The sequence below is a fragment of the Callorhinchus milii genome, unplaced genomic scaffold (genome assembly GCF_018977255.1).
Source record: "Callorhinchus milii isolate IMCB2004 unplaced genomic scaffold, IMCB_Cmil_1.0 Scaffold1, whole genome shotgun sequence".
Classification (NCBI taxonomy): Eukaryota; Metazoa; Chordata; class Chondrichthyes; order Chimaeriformes; family Callorhinchidae; genus Callorhinchus; species Callorhinchus milii.
Genome location: NW_024704742.1, coordinates 30,235,451 through 30,254,159, shown reverse-complemented (window position 1 = coordinate 30,254,159; position 18,709 = coordinate 30,235,451). Strand labels below are relative to the sequence as shown.

Here is an 18,709-nt window from a genome sequence, read left to right as displayed (position 1 = left end):
GATGTGAGCCGGGTCTGAGATATGGAATATGGAATGTCCTCCCGGGAACGATAGTTGAGACAAAATCTGCACTGACCTTCAAGAGGAAACGTTAAAAAGAGTCAGGTACAAGGATATGGGAAAAGATCAGGTAAATAGCACTGAAAGGATTAGAATAAATAATACTAATCCTTGCAGTTGATATGGCACCTTATCAGGTCTTCACAGAATATACTGTAAAGTAAACTGATTGTATATTTGTGGACAAATATACAAATATACAATCAGACACAGCAGCCAATTGCATACAGCAGTGTCCCACAAACAGTCGTGGATTGAGTGACCAAATTATTATTATTATTTTTTTCACAGACATGAATGGTCTTCTTCTGTGTTGTACATTTCTATGGTTCAAAGCCACAGTGTTAACCAATTGTACCAACTAATGTCTGTCCACAGAGACATTTTCATCTCAATACTCCATCAATAGCTTTCACTCCTGTACTTGATAGTGAATTAAGGCATGGTTCTTTGTGAGTCAGCGCCTTGGGAGGTCCTCCCAATATCAAAGGCGCTATACAAATGTAATTTGTTGTAGTTGTTATTGTGCTAATGCCTCAAGCAAACTTGCATTGCAACAGCAACAACAACTTGCGCTTATATAGCGCCCTTCACAAGGTGTAGCGTCCCGGAGTGCATGACAGTGGAGGAGCCTGACCCCAAGAGGGAGGTGGGAGGTGACGATAAGAACAATCAAAAAGGAAGGTCTTTAGATGCGATTTGTAAGTGGGGAGGGTGGGGGAAGGCGGAGGGATTGAGGAAGGGAGTTCCACAGCTTTGGGGCGTAGTGGCTGAAAGCAGAGCCGGCGATGGTGGAGCAGAGGGGGAGAGGGATGAACAGGAGGCCGGAGCCGGCCAAGCGGAGGCAGCAGGTGGTGGAGTGGGGGATACGCCAACTGAGGCTCAACCTATTTCATTTAAGAAGTAGATAATAACGTGGCCCGTGGCAGTATTGGTTTTGTCTTGCGCTAAGGATTTAAGATAAAATTGTGAGAATGATAAAAACATTCAGAGAAAGGGGGCGGGGCCGGTTGATAGATCAATAAATAGCCCAAGCTTCCTCTATGGGAGTAGGGCATTGCATTGGGTCACTATTATTTTAACTTTGATCAAACACAGTACCTGTCAAGAGCAACACTTTACAGGGGGAACTGGCTATGAAAGTACTGTAACATGAACACAGTTACATGAGTCAGATAGATACCAAATGCACAATGGAGACAGACTTGGGTAACAAATTGAGTGGTTTATTAACATGGGGAAAACCTTAGCAGCCTCCAGATGGCCTACCAGTAACAGACAAGATTTGATATCTCTAATAAACCCAGTAAGAGAACAGGCACTCAGGTTTGATGGCCATTGACCTGCAAACCCCTCTATGCCTCACTGTCACTCATGGCTCCCACCTAATGCTAAATCGTATCAGTCTCTCAGGCACCATATTCTACAGTCACAGCGGCTTCTCTACAAAAGCCTGAGCCTGCCCAGCACAGAGGCCTAAGACATGAGTTATTTTCTCCACCCCTATCACAGGAGCTCGAGTGCAGGGAAAAGAAACTGGGGCAGATTGCGTTCCTGCTTTTATACCATTCAGGTCCAGTGCAGGGTGATCTCATGGCTTAGTCAGTCATTACACTGTCAGCAATAAAGCATGTTACAGTATTAACTGGGGCCAGTCAAGCAACAGCAGTGCATCTTGTCAGCAGGTAGGCTCAAGCTAACATGTGCCCAGATTTGTTTTTAAATTATATTATTGTCCATCATACTTTCTTTAAATATGAACTCCTTTCTCTGCTAATAAAAAATATTGTAGATGGATAACATCATTAACCCCACTATGTTTGAATAAAGAACCTGTGCTTTTGATGTCTAAATAATCACTTTCAGCTTTTTAAAAATACATAACTGAGTTTGTGTGCGTCAATAGTGTTTATGCCCAAAGCTATTTTTGGTCTGTGTGTATATACCCAGATCTGACAATGTTAATTAATATTATTTATTTATGAGTGTATTGCAAGTATGTGTCTGTGCCTCGAGCTGCTGGCTGTTATCTTCGATGACCAATTCTAGTCTAGTCACTTGTCCTCTGCATTTCTACTAGAGCAATTTTGCCCACAAAATATACAGTCAATTCAATTTACAGTATATTCTTTGAAGCGCTTTGAGATGTTTCGAAGACGTGATATGGCGCTATATCAAATGCAAGGAATATTATTATTGCTCTCCGTCCTAATAGTTCTTTGGTATTCTGGTGTTAAAGAAGGTGGGGAAAACAAGAGTAATTTTAATACAGTATCAATGAAATATGATTGTACATATAACACCAACAACTTGCACTTATATAGTGCCCTTCACTTTCCCAAGTATAATTTTGGTGCTTTACAGACATGGTGCCGTACATGAGTAGATGGGTGAGGGAGAAGGGAGGAGAGAGATTGGCACAGTTGAAGAGGTACAGTAGTTTTTTAATAGCTTTTAAAGATGGATGTAGAGGAGGGGGATGGAGGGATTGAGGGAGACAGTTCCAAAGGGTGATGGTACAGTGGCTGAAGACTCGGCCTCCAGTGGATGGACGCAGGAGGCAGGGAAAGTGCAGAAGGTCCGAGTTTGCCAAGTGGAAGGAGTGAGAAAAGAGTGAGATTTTAACCTCAGAGAGAGAGGCAGTAATTTATGATGTGGTCAAGCCAGATTTTTATGCTACCTGCGTTCGAGTGCGATTGGCATTCAAAACAGGAGATGGCTGTTGTACTAGGGTGAACAGCTGCCTGTATCAATAAGGAAGTAGTAACTTTGTATGTGACATTGAAAAGCATACAATTACTTGACCATCCCTACTTATGTATTCTCTTATTGTCCCTTATTCTTACCTGTACACCCCACACTCCAAATCTGGTTTGCTGCTTGTTCTTCAATCCCTTTGTCCCTGTGACTGAGCCTTCAGCCACCATGCCCCATGTTCTGAACACTCTCCCAAATCCCTCAGCTGTGAGACATTTTCCTCGCCTTCAAAAGCCTCTTAAAAATGCACCACTTTGACTTTCCCTTAGTCACCATTCTCAAACAGCCCCTCCTTTCCTTCCTGCGTTATCCCTATATCAGCATGATAAGAGCATCCATCACAAAAAGGCACTAGAAAAATGAAGGTTATGGCTGCTCCCTCAGTAACATTGACACAAAATTCTAAACTGTATGCTTTCTTTTCTGCAAAACAGCTATGATGTCAATACTATTAGAGTTTCACTGAAAAGATTCTATAATTCCTTCTAATGAATTTTCCAAAATGCCATTTCAAAATGTCATACTATTGCTGAAAACGTATTATACACAAAAGAGCTGGGGGAACATAGTATCCTTGGTTGACATCACCTAAGCAATGTTAGATAACAACAGCTAAAGTTGATCATCATTCGATTAATTCAATGACTTATCTGCCCACATTTTATTTATGTCAATGCACAACAGCAATCTGCTGCTATTGTGTTCTGCGATTCCATTTTTTGTTAATGGCATTTTTACTTCTGCATCTTCAGTGGACAACTGTGTCTAAATGTGTATGTGGGTGGGTGGTAACAAAAAGGGACAGAAAGAGAAATGAATACCACGTTTTTGCTTACCCACCAGCCTTATTGGAATTGTTTTAATAACACTCCTTTAGAGATATAGTGGCATACTCTTTCACACAAGTGACTGGCTTACTTGGGGAAGAGGTAAGCAGGATCTTCATGAGGCTGAGCTCACTCTAAGTCCCTGGAATATTAGTCACTCTTCTTTGGTGGTCACATTCATCCAATTCCTGAGCCAGGTGAGTCCACAGAACTCCAAGGCACTGTTGAAGACAGACCAGCCAGCCTGGCGTAGATTCATTCAATCCGGTTAAACCTTGCAAGCCAGAGCCTTAAAGGGGAGGGTGATCCTAGCTGGACAAGCAGAGGGAAGCTTGCAAGATAGTGTTTGCAATAGCATTTGCCCCCACACTTTGGAACTCTATCCCACAATCCTTCCGCTTCATCCCCTCTCTTGCCTCTTTCAAGTCCCGTCTAAAGACTTTCCTCTTCGACCGTGCCTTCAGCCACCCTCCCACTCCCACTGCACTCCACCCCTCCTGATCCCTAACTCCCAGCTCAGGTCCAAAAACCCCTAACTGTCCAGCACCCTGGGACGTCTTTCCAACGTGAAGAGCATTATACAATTGTAAGTTGTTGTTGTATTAGCTGGTTAAATTCCAGCAGCATCTTAACACAGACTCTGTGGTCACCAAGTTATACCAACTTGCACCTACTACTTCCTAGAATTGGGTAAGCGGAGTGCCACGCATAAGTACTACTCTGGGTCTGACTTTTGAATACTCTTAAGTTTGGCGATGGGTTTCTGCACATGTCAGACGCTCCACTGACCAATTAAAATTCACACAAGTCAGCAAACCATCAGATATGAAGGTTTGACATTATCTGGGGAGGATGTCAGATAATATAACTGAAGTAGATGAGCTAGTATCATCTTTCCTATGCAGTGGAAAATCGCATTCATATTTACTTAAACGAGGGTGTGTTCAAATTCCTGAAAACAACTCTGTTGGGAGAAGCTATAAAAAAGGGAAATTATAAGCATCAATTTGGGATTGGAGTGGATTGGAATGGGTGGCTCTAGTGGGAAAGCAAGCACAATAATATAATATCAATCATTCAACAAGAAGCCACTGGGATCAATGATAAAAAGAAAATGTTTCTCTTTAATGCAAACATTTAAATGCAGAAAGTTAACCATGATTCTTTTTACTATCTGCACTTGAAACGGAGGGCAAGGAGGGACTGTGAAGTTGTGTTTTTGTTTGATGGTTGAATGAAGAAGAGCCAAATGTTTGAGGAAGGGTCTAGGGAGAAGGGAATATATATTTCCTTAAGTGCTTATACACAAATAAACCCAAATGGTTTCATTTTATGCTGAAATGTGCATAGTTTGCCCAACTTCCCACAACTATTATAATAATAACCCTTGCATTTGATGTAACACTTTATCACATAATTGAGACGTTTTGCTTACTGTGACTATGTGTTTGTAATGAATTAATATGAAGAGGAACATGTTAGCACATTGCCCTATCTAGGGCAAATCAGACATGTTCCTTGGGTTTCTAGGCAGCAGAAATGATTTGTTGTTAGCTTGTGAATTATTTTCTCTGCCATATTTTGCTTGAAGAACCAGATTGGTGTGATTTAAACAGTGAAACAAGAAGCCCCTCAGAGCACTGAAAGAAATGACAAGAAGAAAATGAAATAAAAATTTAATGAAAATATTGAAACGTATCTAATTAGCAGTTCTGTGTTGTTTTTAAACCACCTGCGCTTAAAAAAGAGAGGGGAAAAATACACTGCAAATCATGGATTTGTCTGTCAGTCTGATAAAGAGGATCCTGATGTTTGGGACATGGTGTAATTTTTAAAAAAAAGAGTTTATACTTATACAGTACAAATAAATTCAATGGTTTTACATGATTTTGATATTTGAGAAGTTTAAATCACATGATCATTTCCTAATCTCAGATTTCATAACCAGTTTGATGTGGTGACTTGCAACTACACTATTTTATACATTAATAATAATAATATAGATTATTAGGGTACTAGAAATACCTCAAACTACTTCACAGTCATTGCATTACTGTTAAGAGTAGCAATCTGTACGCAAACAATGGTGTCTAATTTGGACCCAGAAGAATGCAAACAGCCACAAAGTGAAGAACTAATTTATCTGAAAGATTGTTGCATAGGACACTGAGATAAACACTGTTCTCGTTTTGAACACTGCCATAGGATCTTTAATGTCCACCTGAACAGGCAGGCAGGGTTTAGTCTCATCCAAAAGACAGCACCTCTGATAATGCACGTTTATAATAATAATAATCCTTGCATTTGATTACATGATTTTGATATTTGATAAGTTTCAACCATATGATCAACCGTATGAGGTGGGAATATTATAAATTGAGTCAACTGACATTGTAATTCTGTAATTGCATCGTCAAATGATTCAGTGGGGATGGTAGGGCGGTGGGTGGGTGGGGGTAGGGTTCCAGAGGAATAACCAAGTATCTTATGCAAGACATAAATATTTACTTTGTAGTCTAATGGATTACAGAATTTCTACAATTCAGTCATAAGTACAGAGTTACGTCTAATTACGCTCAGAGTCCTTAATGGCCATTAGAGCTCAGGATTATCATGAGCAAGAACAGCTTGTAATTAAAGGATAGAAACATCCACATTTTTGAATAGGCATTAACTCTTAGGCTACTCATGGAGTTTTAGTGACAATTCAAAGGGATTCTCGTCTTTTTAACAAAGTAAACCACACTGAATAAAGAAATAAATCAATAATAATCCTTGCATTTGATTTAGAGCCTTATCATATTGTTGAGATGCCAACAGCCCACATTATGATGACACCATCCTCAATATTTAAACAATATCTGTGTGTAATTTTGGTAGAGGCCATACCCAACTTCCAGATTACTTCCTCTTTCCTCAGCAAATGTAGAGCCAAAACTTAATTACATAATCAAGCTCTATTTTATAAGGACTTAAAACCAATCCAAAAAAGTCTATCCCGAAAATTTTAAGAGAAGCCCCAAAAGACCTCCTGCCAGGGCCCTGGAATCCTTTAAAAATCCATCATTGATGGGATGGGGGGATGGTGGATGTTCTGGAAGGATGAGATCGGATGGGCCGAAGGGCCTCCTTCATCCAAACCAATCTTTCCACTTTGACCATTGATAGATGTCTCAAGTTCGAATGAGCAAACGAGCGAGTGATAGGGAAAAAAGAGATCAGAGAGATAAAGAGGATTGAAAGGGTTAGTGTTAGAGAGTATTTGAGAATGTTAAGCGTGCAGAACAAATTAGCAACATATCGGTGGTGATATAAATAATTATAAAAGATTTCAAAAATGAACCAAAAAAAGTTAATTAATCTGGAAATAAAAAGGAGTCCAGATTTTCAGATGAGATAATGTATGTCAGGGTGGTCTAATCTTTTGTCTGCTGAAGACTGGATTCCCTATTTGACAAAGGTTTGTGGGCCTCATAAGCAATATTTTTGTGTTTCCCTTCCAGAAACATAACATTTAAATAGTGCCCTTTCACCTACGTATGTATCATGTATGTGGTATGTATTCTGGACCGTTGGTTGACTGCTGAGTTGTTGAAATGCAAATTGAATATTTAAGGTTTTGGAGAAGCAAATGTTTATACCCAACTAATATCTAGGAATCCCACTGCTTAAAATATCTCAAAGAGCCAACACAAGAGAGTTGTTTTGCTGCACACTCTGCTAAGCCACACTTGGGGCAAAATCCCAAGCCTGAGAAAAAAAATCACATTAAAGCAATGAAAAGTTGGAAATCAATCTTCTTATGCCCTAACCATAAGGCTTATTTTGTAAATTCATTAAATGAAGGGTTGCATTGGTTGTCTCAGATTAGCATTTAGTACAGAGAATACATCAATCACCTGCCACATATTGCTTGTCAAAAGTTAAGTGACATCAATACACCTTAGAAGAAATTCAGTCTCAATCTTGGCAGAGGAGACTGAAACTTTTCATTTTTCTAGTCTCAGTTGGATCAATGTCAAACACCATGAAGCTTTGATTTCTACATGTTGAATTATAGAGTTAATAAAATATAAATATGTAATTATAGTCTTTATTAGCACATTGAACCTGCTCTGGCATGTTTATATCTGTAAATATTGTCTTTGACTATTGAAAACATCTTGTTTTTTGAAAACTAATTCAACCAGTGAAGTTCTTTCAGTATTTTTTTTTGAAGATTTCATAATTAGTGCCTAAAAATCCACTGTTTAAAATGTCTCAAACACCAAACACAAGAGAGTTAAGATTTTTTTTGTACGTGTGTGGTAAATAAATAATCCCTCCAAAATAAAACAATAATAAATTGGTCATTTTAAATCAACGACTGTTTGTGGGACACTGCTGTGCGCAATTGGCTGCCGCCTTTCGCCCACAAATATAGTCATTTCACTTTACAGTCTATTCTGTGAAGCGGTTTGAGATGTCGAGAAGACGTGAAAGGCGTTATATCAAAGGCAAGGATTATTATTATTATTATTATTATTTCACATCAGAGGGACTGGTTGACACAATCAACCAATCCCTCTTTTCAGGCTCTATCCCACTACCCCTCAAAACCACTCTCATCACTCCTCCCCTTAAAAAATCTACCTCCGATCCCTCCAACCTCACAAACTTCAGACCCATCTCAAACCTGCTCTACGTGGCCAAAATTTTGGAATGCATTATTGCAAATCAACTTCACTCACACCTCTCTCTCCATTTCCTGCTCATTTCCTAATTGAACTGATAGTAAAAAAAAATCTATAGCACAGGCCAGGAGAGGTGTTTAAGCAGAAGGTGGCATTGCTTCCAGAATATTTTTTCCCCCGATACTTCTCCCATTAGTTATCAAGCAGTGATCAGAAGATCCTGCACATGTGCAAATTCAGTGACGGATTTAGCTACGGATGTTACCAGCATGTCTGTCATCAAATCTGGTGGTGAAGTGACCAGCCTTGGGCCACTTTTGCAGTGGAGTTTGCCCATTGTTCTGACTCAGGCATTGTATAAGTGTGGTATTAGATTTCCAGAAATCTCTTTTTTTCCCTTACTGAAATACAGTTATTTGATTAACTCTAAGGAATGCACACTATTAAATTCCAACTTGTGATTGTTACTTTTTAGTGTATTCACTCGTCTGCACCTCTGCAATGATGACACTAATCGATTTTGAAAAGTTGACCCCTCGGTGATGTGATTTAATTTCCTGAAGGTGGAACCTGACATTCCCTCTTGGCATAGATGTCACGCCATGAGCTAGCTCTCGCCATGGCAACCACAACAAGCAAATAAGTATTCAATTTTCCCACTCTAGCATGACACCATCACCGAGGCCATGATTGAGCCAAGAACAATAAACAATATATTGTGAATCAGTTTTGCCATCTCTCAGATCGCCAGACAAGGTTGTGAGTGAGAGTTATAAACTACAAATAGTGCAGGAAACTGCAAATTCTTTTTCTTATATCAAAATAGGTTACATTTTTAAAACTATCAGCATGAGGTAAATATTAGGAGCCATATTCATAATCGGCAAGAATGACACAGGTTGCAAGTCTGCTGAAAGGCACATCACTGAAACCAGCAACAATGTGCTGCAACAAAGGAAAGAAAGTGAACAAGATGTTGGGAAGTGTTTAATTAGTGGAATAAAACTTCAGTCACTGGAAGTGATACTGAGCTTGTACAGGGCACCAGCCTGGTCCTATCCAGAGTACTAGGACTAATTCTGTCCACTATTTTCAATAAATACATCTTAACATTGGAAAGGATGTAGTGTAGCCTAATTAAATTCAAAGATAAACTTAAGCACCTGAGGAGAGGCAATGATTATGGAAGTTCACATTAAAGACCCAAGGACTAAGGGGAGATTTTTTCAAGTGTTCAAATTCTGAAGATTATAGATAGCCTGAATCTCAGTAACATATTCAAAGTAGTAAAATAGATCAAGAACATTGCTTTTAATATGGACTCAAACTCAAAAGAGGCAAGGTCAACAATTCGGATTTAGTTATTTTACACAAGCTGTGATGAATGTGGGTAAAGATTACCCATGAAGATACACTGTGCCACCAATTTCAAGAGGAAATTAGATAATTATTTGGCACAGAAATACAACAACAACTTGCACTTATATAGCGCTCTCCATGTAGGATAGCATCTCAGAGTGCTTAATAATAATAATAATCCTTGCATTTGATATAGCGCTTTTCACGTTGGGAGGACGTCCCAAAGCGCTTCACAGAACACACTGTAAAGTGAATTGACTGTATATTTGTGGGCGAACGCGGCAGCCAATTGTGCACAGCAATGTCCCACAAACAGTCGTAGATTGAAAATGACCAATTTAATTATTGTTTTTTTGGTTTTTGAAGGGATTATTATTAGGCGTGTGGAGTAAAGAAACTTGCCCAAGGTTTCGCCCTGACCTGCCTGGAATTGAACTCAGGTCTCTCGCTTGCAAAGCGAGTGCTCTAACCACTGAGCTACAGGATTCCACAATAGTAGCGGAGCCTGACTCTGAGCCAGGGGGAGGTGGCTGGTTGAACAGGAAAGTTTTCAGATGGGTCTTGAAAGACAAGAGAGAGGGGGCAAGGCGGAGGGATTGGGGGAGAGAGTTCCAGAGTTTTGGGGAGTAGTGGCTGAAAGCGCAACCTCTGATGGTGGGGTGGAGGGTGCGAGGGATGAGCAGGAGGCCAGTGCCAGTCGAGCGGAGGCGCCGGGTGGTGGATTGGGGAGTGAGGAGGTCGGAGAGGTAGGGAGGTGCCAGAGAGTGAATGGATTTGAACACGAGTGTGAGGATCTTGAAGTCGGTCCGATCAGCGATGGGGAGCCAGTGGAGCCTGGCCAGAACTGGTGAGATGTGGGTACGGAGTTTGGTCCAGGTCAGTATGCGGGCGGCAGTTTTGAATGAGCTGCATCTTGTGAATGGTGGAGCTGGGGAGACCGGCGAGGAGTGCATTGGAGTAATCCAAGCGGGAGGTGACAAACGTATGCACGAGGGTTTGGGCTGCATTTGGGGTAAGGTACTGTGGGAGGCGGGCAATGTGGCAGAGGTGGAAGAAAGCGGTCCTGGTCAGGGACCGGATGTGGGGGAGGAAGAACAGTCGGAGGTCGAACTGGACGCCTAGGTTGCGCACTGGTTCGCTGAGCCTGAGGGAGAGCCCTGGGAGGTTGAGGAGTTTAGATCCGCAGGAGAAATCAATTGAGTATGAGAGATAGTACAGGATTACAGTATTTAGTTTGTTTTAATTTGAGACCAACCAGGTCGACAGTACCTATACATTCAGTTCTATACGATCCTACATACTTGTGTCACATTTTTTTAAAATTCGAAAAGCTGTCGTCAACAATAGTGGTTTCATTATGTCTTGAAGAGTCGAATGAGTTTTGCCTTTCAAATTGTTCACACTCAAGTGTGAATGTGTTTAGATAAAGGTGTTCTCCAACACAAAGGTTGAGTTTTTTCATACCTCGAATTGAATGAATCCTTTGAAACTTGACCTCCATCTCAAATGATTGATTTATTTATGATTTAAAGGTCTTGGTTTTAGTGTGAAGAAACCTCCAAAATTGTTTAACTGGAGAGGCCAGATGGGGACTATGGGTCAACTTTTTTTCAAAAAAATCAAAGAAATTGAGAGAGAGACCTACTTCACTGATTGTTTGTTTGCACCTTGAAGAAAAGGATTGCTAGCAAAACCTTTCACTTTTCTATTGTGTTTAATTATTTTACTTATCACTATTAAAATCTATGTTTGAACAGATTTAATATTTGGGCTTGAAAGCTTATTATTTAATTGGAAAAGGAGCTGGTGCAATTTTGGATGTATTCCCATCTTTATCTAGTGGAGACTGAATTGATTCCCGGTGTTTTACTGTGGACTCTGGTTAGCCTGTACTTGATTGTTTGCACTTAAATCATTTGTTGTTGTTATGTAAACATTGCATGTCACAAAATAGACTTGGAAAGTGCGAAGCCAAGTGCAACTGAAATTTGTATTGACCAAGAAAAGGGGCTCCTGAGAACATTCTATCAAGATACGCCAGACAATAGAATACCTGTAACATCTTGTGATGTTGAAATAAATTTAAAATGCACAGTTGTACTACGACTCATTCTTTTTCATGACTAGTCCTGCGTGGAGTCCTGTAGCTTAGTAGTTAGAGCACATGCCTTGCAAGCGAGAGACCTGGGTTTGATTCCCGGCAGGGTGAAACTTTGGACAAGTTTCCTTACTGCATCTGTTTACCAAGCAGTAAGTAGGAACCCGGTTGTTAGTCGATTGGTGGATCGCTTTTCTGGGGGCAATAATTCCTTAAAAAAAAATGATTTGATCATTCAATCCATGACTCTTTGTGGGGCACTGCTGTGCACAATTGGCTAACATGTTTCACCCACAAAATATACAGTCAATTCACTTTACAGTATATTATATTACTATGGACTTGATGTCTGACAGAATGTCAGACAGAAAGACCGAGGCTCTCCTGATTGGCTCCCGTCAGCGCCTCCTCACCTCAGGCGCTGACAGCATCACCATCCATGGATACACACTCCACCTTACTGAGCCAGTCCAGGACCTTGGGGTCTTGTTTGACCCTCAACTTTCCTTTCTACCCCACATCCGTGCCACGACCCGCTCTGCCTTCCCCCACCACAGCAACATCGCCCGGCTCTGCCACTGTCTCTCACCGCAGGCCGCTGAAACCCTCATCCTTGCTTTCATTACATTGAAGCTAGACTATGCAAACTCCTTGCTTCTCGGCCTCCCCAACTCCTCCCTCCATAGGCTGCAGATCATCCAGAACTCTGCAGCCCGTGTCCTCTCCCACACCAGGCTCTATTGGCCCTATCACCCCATCTTCGCCCAACTCCACTGGCTTCCCATCACACTGAGGATACAGTTCAAGATCCTGGTACTCACCTTCAAAGCCCTCCGTGGCCCTGCTCCCCCCTACCACTGCGATCTCCCAACCCCCTACCATCCTGCTTGCTCCCTCCGCTCAGCCGGCTCTGACCTGCTTCACGTCCACCGCCTTGCTCGCCCCACTATTGGCGGGTGGGCCTTCAGCCACTCTGCCTCCACCCTCTGGAACTCCATTCCAGAGTCCTTCCCCCTCGCCGCCTCCCTTGCCTCCTTCAAGACCCATCTCAAGAGGAGAGCCTCTTCAACCGTGCTTTCAATCACCCTGCTTCCCGCCTTGCCCTCCACCCTCCCCAATCCCGACCCCCAGCTCGCGCCTGAAACTCTTGTCTGTTCAGCACCTTGGGCTGTCCTCCTGATGTGAAAGGTGCTATACAAATGTAATTTTGTTGTTGTTGTTTTAATGGAACACTTTACCTCTGTTATTCTGTTCTTGCTCTGACAAGCTTCATTAAACCTCTAATTTCTTGATTGGTTTCACACTCTTCTACTGTTTTAAACCTTTGGTCTAGTCCTGCACTATTGGCTTTTCTCAATATAAAATTTCAGTAGCACTTGACAGGTTTTGGACTCCATCCAGTACTGGAGGAAGTGGAGTGAAAGGTGGTGATGCGAGGCTTACTATTACAATCTTACATAAGAAGAAAGCACAGCATTTTTTTAACAGCACAGAAGGAGGCTATTCAGCCCATTGAGTCTGCATGAAATGAGAAAATAATTTCAGTCCCGAGCCTGCTCCTATCACACCATTCCTGGGGATGGGGAAAAAGAAAGTACTGTTCTTATAATAAATGCTTTCTGAACCCCCAAAGAGCAACTAAGAAAAGAACATAAGAACTCAAGGAAAGGGCAAAGAGTAGACACAAAAATTCAACTCGCCATCTCTATAAATTAACTAGTCTTTGCACTTGATATAGCACCTTCGAATGTTGTCAAAACCTGTTAATAATTATCCTAATAACCTTAAAAGTCTTTCACATCAGGATGTCTGAAAGCATTTCACAGGATTTACTGCAAAGTGTAGTAACTGTTTATTTTATAAGTACTGTATTTAGTCTATTAAGCTCAAGACCACTTCTGTGCAAATTTTTTTTTGCATTTTGAGACGGGCCATTTGGACTGGAAAGATTAATTAACTGATGAGTGTATCAATGCATAAGAACGTTCCAGTCCTGTGTATTCCTAACGTACGGTTTTGCCCACAAAACATAGTCAATTCACTTCACAGTATATTCTGTGAAGCGCTTTGAGACGTCTCGAAGATATAAGGCGCTATATCAAATACAAGGATTATTATATTATTACTCTCTCTATACCTCATGGTGATTAAATCAAAAAATTAGTGACTGTCGTGGGGGACTGGTGGGGTTGTAAGCTGGGGTTCCTTGGAGCTGAGCTGGTTTCCTCCCAATCTCTTTCTCATTCCTCCCAGTGGAGTCCTGTAGCTCAGTGGTTAGAGCACTCGCTTTGCAAGCGAGAGACTTGGGTTCGATTCCAGGCAGAGGGCGAAACCTTGGGCAAGTTTCCTTACTCCACACAGAGCCTAATAATAATCCCTCAAGAAAAAAAAACACTAATAAATGGGTCATTTCAATCCACGACTGTTTGTGGGACACTGCTGTGCGCAATTGTCTGCCGGGTTTGGCCCACAAATAGACAGTCAATTCACTTTACGGTATATTCTGTGGAGCGCTTTGAGACGTCGAGAAGACGCGAAAAGCGCTATCTCAAATGCAAGGACTATTATTATTATTGTTATTTCTCCCCATCTCTCCCTTTCTTCTCATTCGTTCCCCTCCCTCTCATTCCTCTCTGCACAGATGCGAGTGATGGCTTGAGTGGTGTGAGGATATATGTCTGTATGTCTGTATGTGGTGGGGTGGGGGGGGGGGGGGTGAAGGTCTTGGGTCTCTGTGGAGACAGGAGCGAGTGGCCCAGACAGGTGCTGACTGGAGACTTGCACTTGGTGGCGCTTGTTGTCAGTTTTCTCCGCGGTATCAAGCCATTAGGAGGGAGGGGAGGGAGGGTGTGGGGGTGGGGGGGGGGGGGGGGTTGAAGGAGGCTCCTCCACATCATGACTCTCCTCCTCCAGCAGCAGTGTAGCAGCATCCAGAGCGAGGAGCTGAGCAGAGGCAGCAGCAGCTCCTCCAGCAAAGGAGCCTCCTCACCCCCACCCCCTCCCTCCCTCCCTCCACCCCCCACAGCACAGAGAGACAGACAGACACAGTCAGAAGCCTCCCAGCAAGAAACTTTACCCACGTTATGCATTTATATAGATAGTTTTTTTTATATATATATATATGTGTGTGTGTGTGTGTGTGAGAGAGAGAGAGAGAGGGGGAGGGAGACAAGAAGGGGAAAAAATAACAACAACCCTCAGGTTGCAGATACCATGTGCTGCTGCTGCTGCTGAGTAGGAACAGATTTATTTGGATTATTTGTTGAGTTTTTTTTTAAAAAAGATACCCTGTGTCTGTGTCTGTCTGTCTGTGTGTGTGTTGTGTGTGTGTCTGTGTCTGTGTCTGTCTGTCTGTGTGTGTGTGTTGTGTGTGTGTGTCTGTCTGTCCTGCAGTAAAGTGGAGCTGGTGGTAGTGGAGGAGGAGGAGAGAGAGAGAGAGAGAGAAAGAAAGAGAGGGAGAGAGAGAGAGAGGAGGGGGGGAGACCCCCATATTGTTTATAAGATTTGCAGGAGGAAAAGACGAGAAAGTGAGAGGAGGGAAGGAAGGAAAGGAGAGAGAGAGAGAGATAGAGACAGACAGACAGACAGACAGACGACTTTTGTTCCTCTTCTTTGCCTCCTACCAAGAAAGAAAAGGGAGGAAGGAAGGAAGGGAGGAGAGGAGAGAGAGAAGGAGAAAGAGGGAGAGAGATAGAGAGAGAGAGAGTCGGTGTGGAGAGGAGGGAGAGGAGGAGGGAGAGGGAGCAGCTGCTAATCGGATATTATTTAACAGCAGCAACTTCTTCACCACCACCATCATCACCACCACCACCGTCCTCCCTCCCTCCTCCCTCCCTCCCTCCCTCCTCATGATGCCGGTGTCCCTGGCCCGCGCCTGCCGCAGTCTGGCGCTCTCAACATGGCTGCTGTCCTTCTGCTTCGTCCACCTGCTGAGCCTGGACTTCACGGTGGCCGAGAAGGAGGAGTGGTACACGGCCTTCGTCAACATCAGCTACGCGGAGGCGGCCGGCGGCGGGGCCGAGTGGCGCTCGGAGCGGAGCGAGTGCGGCCGCTACGGCCAACACTCGCTCAAGCAGGACGCCCGGGGGGTCCTGGCCCTGCCCGCCCCCCACGACAGGCTGGGCTGCGACCCGCACTCCCGCTTCCAGGTGCCCCAGGCCCAGGCCCAGGCCCAGGCCCAGGCCTCCTCCTCCTCCTCCTCGGCCTCCCCCTCCTCCTCCTCCTCCCCGGCCTCGCCTCCCTCCGGGCCCGGCGGCCCCCGGGCCTGGATCGCGCTGGTGCCCCGCGGCAACTGCACGTACAGGGAGAAGATCTGGCACGCCGCCAGGCAGAACGCCAGCGCCGTGGTCATCTACAACGTGGGGGCCGGCAATGTCAACGAGACCATCACCATGCCTCACGCTGGTCAGTCTCGCCTCTCTGCTGCCTTGCCTTTACTTTAATCTCTTTTCCTTTCTTTCTTTCTTTTCCTTCCTTTCTTTTCCTTCCTTCTTTTCCTTCCTTCTTTCCTTCCTTCCTTCTTTCCTTCCTTCTTTCTTTCTTTCTTTCTTTCTTTTCCTTCCTTCCTTCCTTCCTTCTTTCCTTTCCTTTTTTCCTTCCCTTCCTTCCTTCCTTCCTTTCCTTTTTTCCTTCCCTTCCTTCCTTCCTTCCTTTCCTTTTTTCCTTCCCTTCCTTCCTTCCTTCCTTCGTTCTTTCCTTCTCTCACTCTCTCACTCTCTGCTCTCTCTCTTCATTTTTTTTTAAGTCATTCACCGAACAGTGACGCAGGTTATCCCCCCAAGATTTTCCTCTTCGACCGCGCTTTCCGACCACCCTCCTCCCTCCCTCCCCACCTCCCTCCCTCCACACCTACCAACCACTCTCCCCCCCCCCCCCACCTCCCGCTCTCTCTCCGCCCTCCCCGATCCCGATCCCGACCCCCCAGCTCGGGTCCGAAGCTCCTGACTGTCCCAACGCCTCGGGACGTCCTCCCGTCGTGAAAGGCGCTCTACAAATGTGTTGTTGTTGCTGTTGTTGTACCCTAGGCTCGGGCAGTGGGTTTCCTGGTGTGTCGCACACTTGGCTGACCGACCGACCAACCACACCACACGCGCGCACACAAAAAGAGAAATGTGTGTTGTCGGGGCTCTTTTCAAACTGCATCTCTTGTCGCAAACCTTTTATTTAACATCCCCATCACCCGACTTTAAATCTTTATCAGGGTCCGAATCCCTGACTGTCCAGCACCTCGGGATGTCCTCCCGACCTCAAAGGCGCTATACAAATGCAATGTGTTATTATTATTATTATTATAAGTGTTTTGATGCCTGGGTTGGGTGTTTGGAAAGGGGGCGGAGGGGGTTAACATGGGCAATCCTAGCTCATGACAGGGTAGAGTTGAATGCCGTTTAAAGTGAATGGATGTGACAAGAAATGTTGTACTCTAAAAGGATTAAGAGTTTGTGCAAAGGTCACGTTCGTCCCAAATGCCCTAATTTCATTGTTGCTGCAGATTAAGAAACAAACTAATCCACAGGTTTTCACATAATTATAATCCTACCCTTTAAATGCCGCTTGCACTACCTCTCTCATCCTCAAATGGTCAGAACTAAACTAACCGTATACTGATTCCATGCCTAAAATGAATGCCACCTGTTAGCTTTCAATTTTGTTATAATACCAGGAAAGTAATAGGATTGTAATTAGTTGTGACAGCAGTTTTCCGAGCCTCATCAGTGCTACTAAACTTCAGTACCATAGACGTTGAAATGTCAGTACTGATTTCTTAAATGAACCTGAGATTTTGTGCTTGAGTGGGTTCTCCCTTTTTATTTAGGAGTTGCTTCATGTTAATTCAATGAACTGTTCGGGGATTTTTTTTAAAAAAAAAGTTACTTAAACAAAATTACTTAAAAGTTACTTTAACAAAAACGATCATGATTCTGTCACTACAACATGATGCATTGGATGTTTAAGATCAACAAAGGAAAGGTTGTTCTGATTTACGAAACTCGTGTAACTTTTCTAATCAAGGAAACAAATTCATTATTTGATAACCTGATATCTTTTTGATACATTTTACTTGACTATTATGTGATATCCCTGTCTTGATTGATATAAAATATTGTAAGCATTTGTTACATGGTGGTAATAAATACTCCGGCATCATTAATTATGCCCCATGTATTCATAACAGAACATTGTTTGAGGGAAAAAGTAATTTGTAAAATTAGCTGTATTCTGAAATGTATTTGCTTATGAAGTTGTTTAAACTCTATTGCAACAATCCAGTCATCATTGTATCAGTTCATTACCGAAAGTGGCCTGAAATTGTAGAGATAACATTTTTACAGCTGGAACCATCAGAAAGAACGTTGCTCCATTAAATGTGTTTAGAGTGAGGTTAAGAATAAAATGCCTGACATTTCAGATGGGTGTGTACCTACAGTATGGTTTTTGGGTACGTTAAGGCAATTCTGAAAGAGCATAAATTGTTGTGAAGACATTGAATAATAGTTACTGTCACTTGCGTGTCTTTATTTAGTTAGGTGCTGTGAAAATTATTTTTATTTTTAAAAATTGTTGATGTTTAATATCCAGGGTTTGAAATTGTATTTTTTTATTTTTTAAAAATAAAAATATTTTGGGGCATATTGATGTGCTCCCACTCTCTGGAACTCCATCCTGGAGTGCCTACAACTTGCCCCTTCCCTCGCCTTCTTCAAGGTCAAGGTCTGCTTGAAGATCTTCCTCTTTTTCTCCTTCATTAATTTTTCCACCCACAAATTGGGTGCAAACCTTGCACTGTACAGCACCTTGGGACATCCTCCTGATTCGAAAAGGTCTAATAGAATGTAAATTTATTATTGATGATGCATGATCTCACTGTATTAAACAATTTAAATATACAAGATGTAAAAATAAACTGTACAGGACAACTGTACTTATACTACACT

At 42.7% G+C, this 18,709-nt stretch overlaps 1 protein-coding gene across 2 annotated transcripts in view; it reads left to right on the top strand.

Moving 5' to 3' along the window:
- Positions 1-15,612: 15,612 nt before the first annotated feature.
- rnf150a (ring finger protein 150a) overlaps positions 15,613-18,709 on the top strand; it is an 81,636-nt gene continuing 78,539 nt past the window's right edge. Inside the window, exons 1-2 of one of the 2 annotated variants that reach the window (XM_007897650.2) lie at positions 15,613-15,919; positions 16,004-16,178. In XM_007897650.2, the coding sequence (XP_007895841.1) occupies positions 15,623-15,919; positions 16,004-16,178 (472 nt within the window). In that variant the 5' untranslated portion in view covers positions 15,613-15,622. Of the gene's footprint in view, positions 15,944-16,003; positions 16,179-18,709 lie in introns of both variants that reach the window. The other variant, XM_042339198.1, reaches the window with a different exon arrangement.